Here is a 15929-nt window from a genome sequence, read left to right on the forward strand (position 1 = left end):
ATTGTTACACATAAGAGATTAAATCATAGTTATTAACAAACCTGCTTCTGCTCTAGACTACAGTCTTCTGAAGGGCAGGGATCCTTCATCATTGCATGCCGAGCTCCCAGCACACTGACTGACATACCCTAGGCATTCAGGAAATATTTAATGTCAAAATTAAAAAACAGATCGACAGATGATGCTAACCTGTTGATCTCGAGCATGGAAAAACTTTCTATTCCAAACTGTACCATGGAAAGATTTTTATAATTATTATAGCATATTTCTTAACAGTGCTGAAATGTTCACCATAAGAATGTCTAAAATTTCTTCCTTTAGTAATCTTTGAAAACAATGTAGAAATTTTTTTGTGTCAGTGATGGCTATATCCTTCAAGTGCCCTTCCAACCCTAAGAATCTACAATAAAAATAAAAGTGATAGTAAAGCAACTACTAATATATAATTTAGTACTCAGTGTATCTTTGCATTTGTTATATAACCCTCATATTAACCCTAAGCGATATGTACTATTATATCCATTTTATAGGTGAGAAAGGTGAGGTCTAACAAAATTAGTTTGCCTAATAAGTTCATGGTTAAAATCTTTTCTAAATCCTAAAGTTTATGTTCTTTGTAACATGCTGCCTCTTAATAGTCAACCTAATAAATACCTTACTAAATAACAAACTTCTCAATATTTGGTTACAGCAAATTTGTCCAAATAGGAAATACGTATTTGTCAGCATGGAGTCATTTTAATTTTTTTTCAGGCATTTAAAAAGTTATTTTCATATATAATTTTCTGGCTTAAAATTTGAGCTTACTTAGCTACACCAAGTAGTTATGTCTATCTGTCTATCTGTCTATTCACTTATTTATCGGTTTGTTTTCCAGAAAACCGTGGACTGCATGACAACGATGTCAGTGCCTTCCACCCTGGTTAAATGTTTATATCTGTTTTTTGACCTTCCACATGTGCCTGAGGCAGTTGGAGGTGCACAGAATGAGCTACCTCTAGCAGAACGTCGTGGACTACTCCAGAAAGTTTTTGTACAGGTATGGAAGGTGCTATTTGCCTGGCCATCTATACCACTCTATTTAAAGTGTAACAGGTACACTCCTTAAATAGATGTCCTGCCTATTCCATTTTCTATAGTATTTCATGCTGTTTATTATAAGTTCACTTTATCTCATCTGTCACATTTCTTGAATCTGCACATTTCTTTTGAAGAATATTTAGATGAGGGATTAACAAATTTGTTTCTCTGAACAGAGGTTACCTTTGATATAGCAAAAACATCTCTAAAATGAACTAAGCAAGGAAAACTTTTATTGACAATATAATTAAGTTTTGCATAATATTTCTTCTAATGTCAAGAAATTCTGTTTTGTTGCTGTCTATATATAGGAAGTCCTTAGCCTATATAAATATTTAGCTTAGAAAAGACAGTTTATTTTAGTGGCTGCTGCCACCTCCTCTGCTCCTTGCCTATAAAGCCCTTCTTTCCCACTGTTGCCACTCTTCTTTTAATAGCATTAGCAGATTAAGTATACCTTTGTTAGCTAGCCTGGAAATATTATCATCATTTTGATATCCTTTCTTGGGAGAAAATTTTCAAAACAAACAAACTACAGACATTTAGAATATAATCTGTCCATGTAAAAATACATGTTTGACACAAGACGATAAATACTGCATGGTTCCATTTATAAGTAAAGTGGTCAAACTTTCAAAAGTAGAGTGTTGGTTGCCAGGGGCTGGGAGGTGGGGAAAAGAAAGTTGTTGTTCCGTGTTACAGAGATTCAGTTTTGCAAGAGGAAAATGTTCTAGAGATGTGTTGCACAATAATGTGCATGTAGTTAACACTACTGTACTCTATATTTGCGTATGATTTAAGATGGTTAAATTTTGTTATGTGTTTTTATGCCTCAATTTAAAAAACCAACACCTGTTCGAGTCCCGTTTTCTGAAATAAGATGCCAAGGATTTTGGGAAAGATTAAATGAATAATAACCAAAGCTATGGTTCTCTGCTTCAGACATAGTAGACATGAAATAAAAATATTTATTTTTTAATAAATAAATGTGATTCCTGCTGTTGCCACCACCAGCGCCATAATCTGTGAGAGTAGGAAGAGAGAACAGAGACGACAGTGGATCTGCAGTAGGTGCGGTAGAGTTGGGGACCCATGTTGATGACACCTGGTGTAACTGGGGTCGTTGCTCCAGGAATGCTCCAGGCTTTGTTGAGGTCTAGCAATGAAGATCGGGAAGAGGGAGACCAAGATGGTTTAGAAAGGAAAAGACAAGATTATCAATAAAATACTAATTCAAAAAATATTTATTCAACACTTGATTTATTAGATACTTTTGTGCTGGTGTTTAGCATCCCTTATCTCGTGTGAATTTACAAGACAATCCATGACTTCAGAGCTTCTGTTTTCCTCAAAAATGGTGATGTGAGTGGATGGCAGAAATGGGATTAGACTTGAGGTTTATCTAACCCCTCAATTAGATTGGATGAGAAGAGCAGTGGGAATAAATAAAAGAGTAAACCACATAGGAATTAAAGCTATTTTAAGACATTGATGAATGGAGTGGGTTAGTCTTTGGTAATCAGACTAGAGCCCTGTTTCAATAAAGCCCTTCTGTAGAACTAATTAATACCTTAGGCAATAAATGGAAGCTGAATGTTTTTTTCTTCCACTTTTATTGAGCTATAATTGACTTACAGCACTGTTGAAGTTTAAGGTGTGCAGCATGGTGATTAGACTTACATACATCATGAAATGAGGACCACAGTGTTTAGTGAACATCCATCATCTCACTTAGACACAACGCGAGGAAGCTGAATTTTATATATTTAACACTAAATAAGTAGCAGAGATTTTTTTCCTAAAACTTAATTTTTTCTATATCTGAAAACACTGGGTGCTGACTTTGAACTAAATGTGGGATTCATTTTAGCATATTGGAATCATTGAATGTTAAAGGCCAAAAGGAACTCAAAAGAAAATTTAAATGAAACGCTTCATTTACAGTTATGGAAACCGATCCACAGCAGGTGCGTGGCAGTGATTAGAGCCCAGCTCTCCCACCACCTAGTCCAGTACTCCTTTAGTGTCTCACTTACCTTTTTTAGTTCCTCATTGCAGGCTGGACATTGTTTTCATCATTTTGTCTAGAAAAACAATGGGCACAACTTATTAAATGTTTTCAGAACACATAGTGTTTATGATAGATGAAATCCCTATGTTTATATTTTGTGACAGATGGTTTCCTGGGACCTTAGCAGTTGGTACTGCTTCATGTAGGTTTTTTTTGCTTTGCATTTGCATTGATGTGGCCAATTACTGCTCTGCCACAGTTGGCTGGACTTTATAACAGAGTCCCTACAAATAGAAGTGGTTAGTGTAGGGGCCGAAGAGGAATGAGTAGACTCTTCAGTTTTCTCTTCTGTAAAATGAAAGGATTATACTAGATTATTTTAAGAAGCCTTTTGCCTTTGAAGATTAAGAACTAGTTATCTTAAGAGTCAACATCAAGGAATTATATCTAGCTTATTTTTGAGGACAAAGATTTGATTTGGAAAATATTTTATTTTCAGGTTTGTTTTTATGTTACAGATTAGAGAAATGACATCTGTCCCTCTAATCACATAAGGGTAGTGTGAAAACCAACAAAAAGTATAATCAACAATACACTCTTCTGAGCTTTTTTTTGCTGCAAATGATTATCTTTTTTTCATATATCTTTTTTGTTGCATTTAACACATATGGAAAAAGATACACGTTACATGTATGAATGGAAATTCGGTATCCAACAGTGTCTCCAGACATTTTTTTGGTGGGGTGATTGCCTGCACTTACAGATTTTATAAATATTTTGTTGTTTCTCTGAATTCTTAATTTTTTTCCCTGGTATTTGGCGGCTATGAATTAGAAATTCTTGTATTTAAGTAAAATTTTGCATTGAAGGAAATAGGAAAAGGAAGACCTAGCTTTCTCGGACAAAACATGATACTTCAAATACTTTTTTCTGTTTAGTAGTTTCCCCACAAATATTAAAATACTCCAATTTTATTTTATTTATTTTATAAAGTTTAAAAAATATTTAGATGAGAAAATTTAGCACAGAGAAGAAAAATTAACTTTTTCTGACACCAAATCGAGATTAGAAGAAAAAGGTCCATTGAGGGCAGAAACCATAGCTGCATTCCCCAAGTAGCAGGCCCTTAGGGCTGTAAACACTTGCGCAGTGTGTATTTTGCAAACCATAGGTAAGGGATAAGTTCTCATTCCAGGGTTTAAGAAGTGTTGAATCATGCTTTAGAAGATTTTTGACTACTAGACATACTGATACTTCTGAATTAAGATGATTTTTTAGTTCTAATATCCCCTTCTACTTGTATAGAAGTTGGAACAATTTGAGAATACTTTTACTTTTAAAAAACCTATTTCTACTTTCTTGTCTCCCTAAAACTGTTCCTTTTAGAGAAGAAAATTACATTTCACCTATGACAAACTAAGAGTTAAGGAACCAAATTATCGATAGAAAACTAGAGTGCTGATCTTGAAAGTTAACCTTTGATTTATTCCGTTTCATGGTAGGGTGAAGCAATGCAAAAAAAAAAAAATACCATGGTAAAGAGAGGATGGTAAACATAGAACATTTTTTAAAAAAAAATAAGCTGATAAAAGTAGAGGTGATTAACTGTTTTACCATAACACTTCTAAATTGTAGGTGTCTTTTTAAATGTTGCCTAAGTTAGAGCACTCATCATTGTGGCTTTAATGATATCGCTCAGTACTAACCCTGAACTTTCAGAGTTTTTAATAATCAGATCTAGTCCTTTTCTAGCTCCTCCCTTTCCCCAACCATTCATTTATTTATGTACATATTTTGTTTGTTCTTTAGATCTTAGTGAAACTCTGCAGTTTTGTTTCTCCGGCCGAGGAGCTGGCTCAAAAAGACGATCTCCAGCTTTTATTCAGTGCAATAACCTCTTGGTGCCCTCCCTATAACCTGCCTTGGAGGAAGAGTGCCGGAGAAGTCCTTATGACCATATCCCGACATGGTCTCAGTGTCAATGTGGTGAAGTATATTCACGGTGAATATCTTGTAATGTATTCATTTTAGGTGCTCTGAATTTCCTCCACTTTTCTCTCCTCATATGATGGGAAATTTGTTTTTATCTCTCAATTCTCCAAAGATTCTATTTTAAATTAAAAGTATATTGGCCAGGAGAAAAAAATTTATTTTTTATTTGTGAGGCATTTCAGGTATAAGAAATTCTCATGTTCCAAATGTTGGATATCTACAAGAGTTAAAATAACTGCTTTGTTATGTAAATGGTCAATTGTAATATAATGTAAGTTCTATGTCATAGCCTATTCTTCCCTCCTTTTTTGCTGAACAAAAAGAGTTTTTTTGAGAAGCTATAGTTAAAGTCTTTCTGAAGATATTTCATAAGTAGACAACCTGTCCAATGCAGCATAAATAAAATTAGGTAGATTCTTTATCAGCACTGAGGAGAAATTGTCCATTCTGTTTAACTCATAAATATGTGTCAACTATCCCTTAAAATGTCTGATTAGGAGAAATAGGAGACAGTTGTAGCATCTCAAATAGTCCATTTACGTATATATATAGATGTGTATATATATCTCTCTATATATATATAGATACAGATATAGATACACATAAACTGAAAAATCTTTCAAAATAATTTTTAGTACAACTATTCACTTACCTGAGGTCAGTGAGTCATTCAATGTTTCTTGCCTCCGTTGTTATGTTAAATCTTGTTAGTTTTTGTTACGTGACACTGGGTTTCTTAAGACAAATAAATTTCATTAAAGGTAAGAGAGGAATGTCTTCTTTGAAACACCTCCAATCCCAAAAGTTATTATGGGGTATAACTGTGTTTTAAACTAGTAAATATATAGTACAAACATAATTTTTAAAATTTTATTTCCTTAAGTATTTTTGTATGTCAGTAGTCTATATTCACTCTAATTATAACTTTTAACTAATTAGTAGATTTTTCTTCTTAAACTTAGAAGATAGTTTTTTTATTTTTTCCACTTTTTACTATATTCATAAAAATCAAAAATATCATATGTCAGCAGACAGTCATTTTGTTGAATAGTAAAACATCTAAATATGATGTAAAAACTGTAATAAATGTCAACTAATTTTTAACACTTCCTGTATTACTCTTTGTTTACTACTTAGAGGTAGAGCTTCCTCAGTCAATTTGAATCTTACATTGGCTTTTAGAATGTGTAACATTTATCTTACAATATTTTATAGATACACTAAAATTTAATGTTTTATTAAGCACCAGTTAAGAATGAAGGAAATTTTCTTAAGCAGTTGACAAATTATACATATATATACTTATTCAGTTCTTTATTTTTACAGAAAAAGAATGTTTATCTACGTGTGTTCAGAATATGCAGCAATCAGATGACCTGTCTCCCCTAGAAATTGTTGAAATGTTTGCTGGACTTTCTTGTTTCCTCAAAGATTCCAGTGATGTTTCCCAAACTCTTTTGGATGATTTTCGGATATGGCAAGGATACAGTTTCCTTTGTGATCTCTTGCTTAGGTAAAACCCCATAATTTAAGAATATATTTTAAATTTCTACTTAGTCTTTTCATCAAAGGAAACAATGTAGTTTGGGCTTATAGGGAAGAAGAAATCAACCAATCACTTATTTAATGTATACTTTATCCTCTTAGCTTTAATCACTTCTTTTTATTCCTGTTCTGTCAAGAGAGTTCAAAGTATGAATTTAGAGTTAATTTGGAAAATGTAGGCTGCAAACGTGGAGTCAATAGTTAGATGTGAAGAAGAAATCTGCTCTTCTTTAGTAGCTGAGGGAGAAGAGTTTGAATGAACTAATTAACATCTTCCTGAAGTGTAAACTCTTCTTGCTTAATTATATTTTTGATTTTCCTTACCAGTAACTCCAGTGTTACTATTAATGTAGTTAATAACAAGAGTAATTTTGTAGATTGAATGAGACATTACAAATATATATATAAAACAAATGTCAGTCTAAAAATGTTTCACTAGCCTTCTTTTTCATTCCAAATGTTCCATGTACATACTGGGAAAATGGCTGGTTACAAGTTTATTAAGAAGAAGATACTCTTGTCTTGATAGTTGTTCCTGGGCCATTAATTATTTTTAAATCATTTGATTTACTGTAAACCAGCACTATTTTGTAAACTTTTTATTTCTAACACCAGTTTGACCTCATTGCCATTACTTAATACTAGGCAACCCCCAAGAATACAATCTTGCATATATATCCTAATTTCCAAACGAGGACATATGAAAGTTTATGAAATAACTAATTCACATTACTAATTGATGCAGTCCTTTGAGAATTCAAGAGCCTTAAAAATGTTGACACTCGTTTACAAAATAATTTCACTTATGTTTATTGATCCTAAAGATCCTAAGGCACACAAAGTTTTATGCATGTTAGTGCTCCTGAATTCTGGTATCTACTAGCTGTCCCACCCTCCACTCCCCAAATCTACTGTTGGCTCTCTATAGCCATTAAAAGCGTATCTATTGCGAGTTTATACTAACACGGAGAGGCATGTGCATAACACTAGTTAATGAAAGAAATAGGTTACAACATTCTGTGTATGGTATGAAAATATTATTAAAACTTTTCACATTATTAAAACTTTTCACATTAAAAAAAAACAACTTTAAAGGAATTAAGACTTTTCAAAAATTGTTAGAGACTCTCAGAAGTTTATTTAAGTGTATTCTAATGTGAGTATTTGAATTAATTAATGAAATACAGGTAAAATCTTACAAATCTTCCCAAGGAATCTTCCCAAGGAATTCACTTTTTAAAATTAACAGAGGAAAGCAATTATACTCCAGTAAAGATGTTAAAAAAATTTTTTAACAAAAGATGTAAAAAAAAAAATTAACAGAGAAAATTTCTTACGAAAGAAATGGTAGATAAGGTTTTTGGTTATAAACAGTGAAACTTTTATAACCTTAGAGCCTTAAGGAACTTAAGAGATATTTCTATACCAAAGATTAGTGATTTACCTAAAATAATACTGTTAGTGGCAAAATCAGCATTTATCAGGTGTCCTGACTATTGGTATAATTTCTTTCAAATGCACCATCATATCTTATAATAAAATTTGTGGATTTATAAAAATAATATGTTTTCATATATGAAAAAATGTAAGAAGAAACTTCTTGTAGTACTCTATACATTTATGTATTGCATATAAAATTGAAATTTTCTTTCTGTATTAAATTTGAAAATACAACACAAGAGAAAATATATTTGCTAAATCATACTTTTCTTAGATTGGAACAAGCAAAAGAGGCAGAATCCAAAGATGCCTTGAAAGATCTGGTTAATCTGATAACTTCCCTAACAACATATGGTGTCAGTGAACTAAAACCAGCTGGTATTACCACAGGGGCACCCTTTTTATTGCCTGGATTTGCAGTACCTCAGCCTGCAGGCAAAGGTGAGTCTTTTTTCTTTTCCCCCCATTCTGAGCCACTCAAAGAAATAGAGAAAGAATGAATTAGTCAGATTTTGATTGCTCTTCATTTATGTTATTTATAGAAAAGTAATATGCTGTTTTTCATTAAAGTTGGTGCTTTCTGTGGTATAATTTCTTGAGTGACAGTCTTTAGCAGATCAAATACTTGAATATAATATGAAAATATTTTTTAAAGCAGTAAGATTTATATTTTAGTATTTCATTTTAATGTTCAAACGGTTTAATAATCCAAACATGCCTCTGTCGAATGTTGACACTCCACACATTTCCAATTTATGTGGATGGAACTTGATTCACACTCTGATCTCTATACCTGTCTCTATGTAAGAGGTATATAGAAAACACAGGTGTACATGCTTATATTTTATTTAAGCAAACCTAGGTACAGAGAAGTTACATTACATATTTTCGGGTCAGAGAGTAATTTTTATAGTTCAGGTTTCCTAACTTTGGTTCTTCATCTAGTGATCTTTTACTAAGAAAATTTATTGTATAATTAATAACATTTAATTAGGTAAGAGTGCAAGCTAGTTTTATTGTTTATTTTCACTTTTTAAATGCATAATAACCATTCTGAAAGAATCTGAGCCCACAGACCTCTAATAGTTCCTTTCACATTATTGTTACGTACTAAGTATTCAGTACAATTATGATATTTGCATGTAAAACTTAACTAGCCGAAAAATATCAGTATGTCTGGTTATTTAAATTTCACAGTACATTATCTATGTATTTTATGACATAGAAGCTAGCAGTTATAAATTTTTAAGTCAGAATAAATAGATATACTAGAAAATCCTAAATTTAATTTACTGGAGAAAATTATATTGAAAAGTCACAACTTAGATTGAAGTTGTCAAATTTCCATAAGATGTACCGTCAGTGTATAGGTTATACAGAACTTTTTAAATAAGCAAAATCTAGGAATATCTTACTGAGCAGTTCAAGGCTTCATTTTATTTAATATTAAGGAACAATATTAAATTAACTCTTCTAATTCGTAGACTCTAGCTTGAGTATTCTACAATTAACTCTTTCTATGAGTTCAAACTAAAAATAGCTCAGCAATATACATCCTATTTTAGATTTCATTGTTTCAGTTGGTTACTCAATCTGCTTGTAACACTGACATAATATTTAGTTACAGAGTATAATTTTGAAATTACAATACTATAATGAGATAAGTCTGCCTGATCCATAACAAGGATGATACGTAGATAACCTAGCACCTCTGGGGGTTATTTTGAGAATTCAGTGACATGTTTATGAAAACAAGGTTAGCTAGAAAGGACGTTGCCGTAAGAGTCAGAATTGAGGTAATCATGAGTGACCTAACCTTTCTAGATATCAATTTCTTCTTCAGAAACATTGATGTAATATTCTATAAAATGAATGGGTCAAGCTAGATCATTTTAAGTTTCATTTATAACTTAAAATTATCTCTTTCCCATGACCTACTTTGTAGACTTATTATACAGGCTAAAGTAGATAGTTCTATTCCACATAAAGGGAATGTGGAATATATTTTATTTTTTGTCAGCAGTATTGAAGTATAATTTGTATATATTAAAATGTATACATTTTAAGTGTTGAGTTTGATGAGTTTAGGTAAATATATGTGGTTGTGCTGTCACCACCATAATCATGATATGGAATATTCCCATCCTTCTAAACGTTCCCTTGTTCCTTTTTGTATTCAGTGCCCCCCCTCATTATCCCCTTGCCCTGGTAACCATGGATCTGCTTTGGTTTTGCCCTTTCTAGAATTTCATAAACTAGACTCATAAATTATGTAGTTTCTTGTATCTGGCTTTGTTCATTTTCAACATTTATCCATGTTATTGCATATATCTGAAGTTCCTTTTTAATTCTGGATAGTATTTCATTGTTTAGATATCCTGCAATTTGTTTATCTGTTCAGCAGTTGATGGTGTTTATTTAACTGTCATGAATAAATGTACCAGAAACTTTCATATAAAACAAGTCTTTGTGTGGACATATGTTTTCATTTCTTTGGGGTGATACCAAGCAGTGGAATTACTGATTCATATGGTAGATGTATGTTTAACTTTATGAGAAACTGCCAAACTGTTTTCTAAAGTGGCTGTCCCATTTTGCATTCACATCAGCTATGTATGAAAGTTTGCTTTACATCCTCAGAAACACTTGGTGTTATTAGTCTTAATTTTAGATATTCAAGTATGTAATAGTATCTTTTTTAAAATATAATTTGCCTTTTTCTAAAATATTTCAAGCATCTTTTTATGTTCTTATTTGCTCTCTGTGTCTCTACTTTGGTTCAGATCTCTGTGTCTAATTTTTGATAGGATTGTTTGTTTTACTGGAATTTTAAGAGTTCTTCAGATATTCTGGATAAGTCCTTTATAAGATACATACATTTTGTAAGTATGTTCTCTTAGCCTTGTTGTGCCTTTTCTTGGTAATATCTTTGAAGATCACAAGTTTTTAATTTTGATGAAGTCCAATTTATCACTTTTAAAATATTTTGTGGGTTTTGCCTCATACTGAAGAAATCTTAACCCAAATTCACTGAGATCTCCTGATTTCTTCTAGGAGTTTCATATTTTAACTCTTACACTAAGGTCTATGATACCTTTCAAGTTAATTTTTGTATATGGTAGGAAGTAAGGTTTGTTTGTTTGTTTTCCCGATACGGATATGCACACGTGCTAGGACTGTTTATTGAAAAAGATTATATAACAATACATTTGGAACTCTTCTCAGTTCTGCTCCATTAATGTGTCTGTCCTTAAGCCAATACTATATGGTCTTGATTGCTATATCTTTAAAGTCTTGAAATAGAGTCATTTAAGTTGTCCAATTTTGTTCTTCCTTTTCAAAATTATTTTGGCTATAATAGGTCCTTTGAACTTCCATATGAATTTAATAATTTGTCAATTATTGAAAACAAAAAAAAAAGCCTGCTGAGATATTCGTTGGGAGTACATTGAATCTATAGATCAGTTTGGAGAGACTTGACAGCTTAACAGTATTGAGTCCTTCAATTCATGAGCAGACAACTATCCCTTATTTGGGTCCTAGTATTTTCTCTCAGCAACGTTATATAGTGTCCATTGTATAGAACTTTCAATTCTTTTGTTAAATTTATTCTTAAATATTTTATTCTTTTTGATACTGTTGTGAATAAAATTGTTTTTGTAATTTCATTTTGGATTGCTTGTTGTAGTTTATAGAAGAGATAATGGACTATATTGCACAGGAATGGAGATGAGGAAATCCAGCTGTGATGAGGCCATGTTTATTAAACATTGATAGAATGAGGCAGTGATAGTCCTTTACAGATTTTAACTCTTTGGTCTGGATTATTTATAAGTTGGAGCTGTGTATATTCTGATATATTTGACACTATCATACTTTTTGTCAGTTATTTCTTAGCGGTACTTTGGGGAATATTTTCTTTGACGTCACTGGTTTCCCTTTCATTATCTATGAAAAGAAAATTCCTGTTACCAAGGAATTTTTACCCATTCATTGATAATTACATTTAAAAGAGAAAACATGAATATATCTGCCTTATATTGCTCTATACATAGATACAGTTTACCTACCTTATTTTTACTGCTGATTTTAGGTCAAGTGAAACAGTATAGAAATATAAAATTTAAAAGGAAAAGTAGACTGAGTTATTAGTGAAGCTGGTAGATGTATCTGTGTGTGTATGTTAAAGCTTGAAAATGACTCCCGTTTCTATATTATATAGCAAATGCTTTTTATAAAACTTTGTATCCTCACCAGCAGATAGATTTTTCTAAAGAAGGAAATTAAAGAAAAATGTAGCAGTCCTTCTGTTTAATAACAACTCCATGGTGGTTTTTTACCTTAACTATGCTAGAAACATCTTTGCAAGGTTGTACTCTGTAATTCATAGCTCTCCAGAGCTTCCAAGTTTGTTCCCTAAACACAGCGAGTGCTTTTAATACATGTTTAATAGAGAATATATCTCTTCATAAAAAAAGACCATACCTGTCTTTTTCAGAACTTTTCTGTGGCTTCACCTTTACAAACATTGTCTTGTAACACATTAATTCTCATAACACATTAACCAATATAAAAGGATAATGTATTTTTTCCTTTCTCATATTTTTGTTCATGCTAGTAACCAAAGTGCCTTGCATTGTTCATCATGGGTTTACTTTTTTTTTTTTTTTTTTTTTTTGCGGTACGCGGGCCTCTCACTGTTGTGGCCTCTCCCGTTGCGGACGCGCAGGCTCAGCGGCCATGGCTCACGGGCCTAGCCGCTCCGCGGCATGTGGGATCTTCCCGGACCGGGGAACGAACCCGTGTCCCCTGTATCGGCAGACGGACTCTCAACCACTGCGCCACCAGGGAAGCCCCATGGGTTTACTTTTGAGAGCTTTTTATCTACTCTGGTTCACTTTATATTGGATGCCAATGTGGCCAGGGCTGATGTTCAGCTGGCTTGCGGGAGTATAACCCTGAGGATTGTCTATAGCCAGCTGTCATTCTGATTGGTCACTCACATGTGTAATTCATTCGTTACTTTCTGTCTTATACTTCCTAAACGTTTATTAATTTCCTCCCTTCTGGTAACAGCCCTACTGCCACTACCTTAGTTGAGGCTGTACAGATCACTCACCTGGATTACCATAGGTGTCTTTGTAACTGTTCACCGTTCTATTCATCTCTACTCCTCAGAGCCGTCCTCTGCAGTGTTGCATGGAATCAAACTCTGGTGACTTGGAATCTGAAAAATAATATTCAGTGTCTGTTTACTGAATGAACGCTTGCATTTCTTTATTTAGACCTTTATTCTTACTTCATTTTACATTTTGCTTATGCTTGTGTCATATAAGCTCTTTTTTCAAGCGTTCACTTTTACATTAGATTCTGAAAATAGGAAAGCTCTATTCTTTGTTGTATATAACACTTGTTCTTCTAAACCTTAGAATAATTAGTTTCTTTTGTTTCTGCTTATATAGACTTGAGAGTAATGAGATGGTGATTGTCATCTGTTAGAATGATTTCCTTACTTTACTCTTATTTTAGTTATTTGTGTGCTAAACAGATTTTAGTCAGTTAATGCAAATTTTGAAACTTATACAGGATATATCTGTTTAGTTAAAATATTAGAGTATTTATGTGTCAATATTTAGGGGATATTCCTGTCTCATATAGAGCAATCTTTTAATTATCTTTTAGATTTAATGATGCTCCCTTCCCAATTAAATATTGTAGGAATTTAATGGCTATGACGGTCCTGAATAATTACTCCTGATACCATCAACACTTCAAATGTGTATGCCACTAATTTTGGAATTAGAGCTCTGACATTCCTTTAGATCGTTTTTCCTGATAGAAAGCCAAATTATTAGATTCTGTTTAGTTTCATTGTATATAAGGTGTACTAAATTTGGAAATAATATTACAAAATCTTTTTCTGGATTAGTCACAGGAATGATTGAATTTTACATGTTAGTATAAGACTGATTGCATTGGTTAAAATGCTCTGCTCTTGAAGCTGGTCTTGGAGACCAGTTAGTCTTGATGTTCCTTGGTCATTTACTCTGATCAACCTACTTTAACTACTTGCTAATGGCCCCTAGATGAATTGGATAACAAGGGGGATTAAGGAGTAAGTAATGAATCAGAGCAGATTCATTACTTACTTACTGTAAGTAAAAAGAAATTACAAAGAGCCAAAATTCCTCTGACCACTGCATTTCTACTGTTATCTTTATATGCGAGAATTACCACATTTTACATTTGACTTTTAATTGTGTGTATTTTTACACATTGTGTTCAGTTCAGCTCTTTGGGGTTGGTGGTTAATATGCCTTATCTTTTGTCAGTGACATCACTTAAAACCAGATCATGAAAATTAAACTCGGAAAAATCTAAATTTTCCCACATTACCCTAAGTTCAGCTCTTTCTAACTCCTTTCTTTATGGTGAGAAGTGATATTGTCATATAGCCCAAAGATGCAAAATGTTGATTAGAGTTATTCTTTAACCTTATTAATCACACGTAGTCAGACTTGTACATTTGTATGTTCATCAGTCTATCAAAGCTTGGTTTTTGACTACCTGCAGGTAATAAAAAGTAAAGATGTACTCAAAAAGAGCAAGCATCACGTTAATAAGGCACTGGAAGTAAGGATTTGACATTTGGCACACATGGAATAAGTTTGTATGTTATAAACAAACAGAAATTTAAAGTCACGTATAGACTGAAGATTTTTTTAAATCTTTGCATTTTTCAGATAATGTCCAAACCAGAATTTCTGAGCAGTCTTTCTAACCCATTTTATATTTTTCCTCATTCTGTGTTTATCCTATTTCTAAAATGCAGCTGATTCTGTAAGGCTCTGTGTTAACTGTTTGGTCACTCTTGCAAATGCTTTATATTCCTAATGGTTGTGAACCTGGGGACAGTTTTTATAGACAAGCGCTTGTTTTCATTTGCCTCACATATTTCCTATGTTAATTTCTTTATAATGATTGTCACTGATTTGCCTCACAAGAGCTATTATATACAGATTTTTGTTTTTTCTAGTTGGTGTGTTTGAAAATCAGATATTTATAAATATAGCTAGTAGCTGGCCATAAATTGCTTTAACAAATGTGTATGTAAACAAATTGCACTTCCAGCTTGAAAACAAAATAAATTTCCAAATTAAAATTTCATGAAAGTTCTAATGTTATAATTAAAAATGTAAAACTGGAACTTAGAGAATTTTTTTCCCCTCCTGTTTTCCTGCTGCCATTTTTGCTGTTCTTATGCCTGTTACCTCTTCAGCCTGAAAGTCTTTTCACATTGAGAGGTAACTGTTCTTATAGTCAAGGTCAATCTTACAGATAATAAAAAGTAACACTCCTGCACATTTCCAAACTCTGAAGCCTAGACCTGTATAATTTGCTTTATTTTTTCTAAAACAGTCTGATGTTTCAATATATACTATTCTGGAATCAGAATATTCATAATGCTGCATTAAAAGCTTAATTAGTGTTATTTATTTTTAATTAAATGACTGAACCTGTTGAAGACAAAGAAGACCTTTTGTGAAAACAGGATGTATTCTTAGTAAATAGTTGATAGATGTTACAATTCATAATCTGTTTAAATAGACTTGTTTTGGGACTTCCCTGGTGGCACAGTGGTTAAGAATCTGCCTGCCAGGGAGATCAGCTTGGTGCTTTGTGACCACCTAGAGCGGTGGGATAGGGAGGGTAGGAGGGAGGGAGATGCAAGAGGGAAGAGATATGGGGACATATGTATATGTATAACTGATTCACGTTGTTATAAAGCAGAAACTAACACACCATTGTAAAGCTATTATACTCCAATAAAGGTGTTAAAAAATTAAATTAATAAGGATAT

The 15929-nt window shown here is 32.7% G+C and overlaps 1 protein-coding gene across 8 annotated transcripts in view; it reads left to right on the forward strand.

Moving 5' to 3' along the window:
* WDFY3 (WD repeat and FYVE domain containing 3) overlaps nt 1-15929 on the forward strand; it is a 256297-nt gene that overhangs the window by 110999 nt on the left and 129369 nt on the right. For all 8 annotated transcript variants that reach the window (XM_029234758.1, XM_029234756.1, XM_029234757.1 and 5 more), the window contains 4 exons: nt 878-1039; nt 4901-5093; nt 6410-6596; nt 8343-8509. In XM_029234758.1, the coding sequence (XP_029090591.1) occupies nt 878-1039; nt 4901-5093; nt 6410-6596; nt 8343-8509 (709 nt within the window). The remainder of the gene's footprint in view (nt 1-877; nt 1040-4900; nt 5094-6409; nt 6597-8342; nt 8510-15929) is intronic.

Source organism: Monodon monoceros, unplaced genomic scaffold (genome assembly GCF_005190385.1).
Source record: "Monodon monoceros isolate NGI ecotype Baffin Bay Population unplaced genomic scaffold, NGI_Narwhal_1 Super_Scaffold_20, whole genome shotgun sequence".
NCBI classification, from domain to species: Eukaryota; Metazoa; Chordata; class Mammalia; order Artiodactyla; family Monodontidae; genus Monodon; species Monodon monoceros.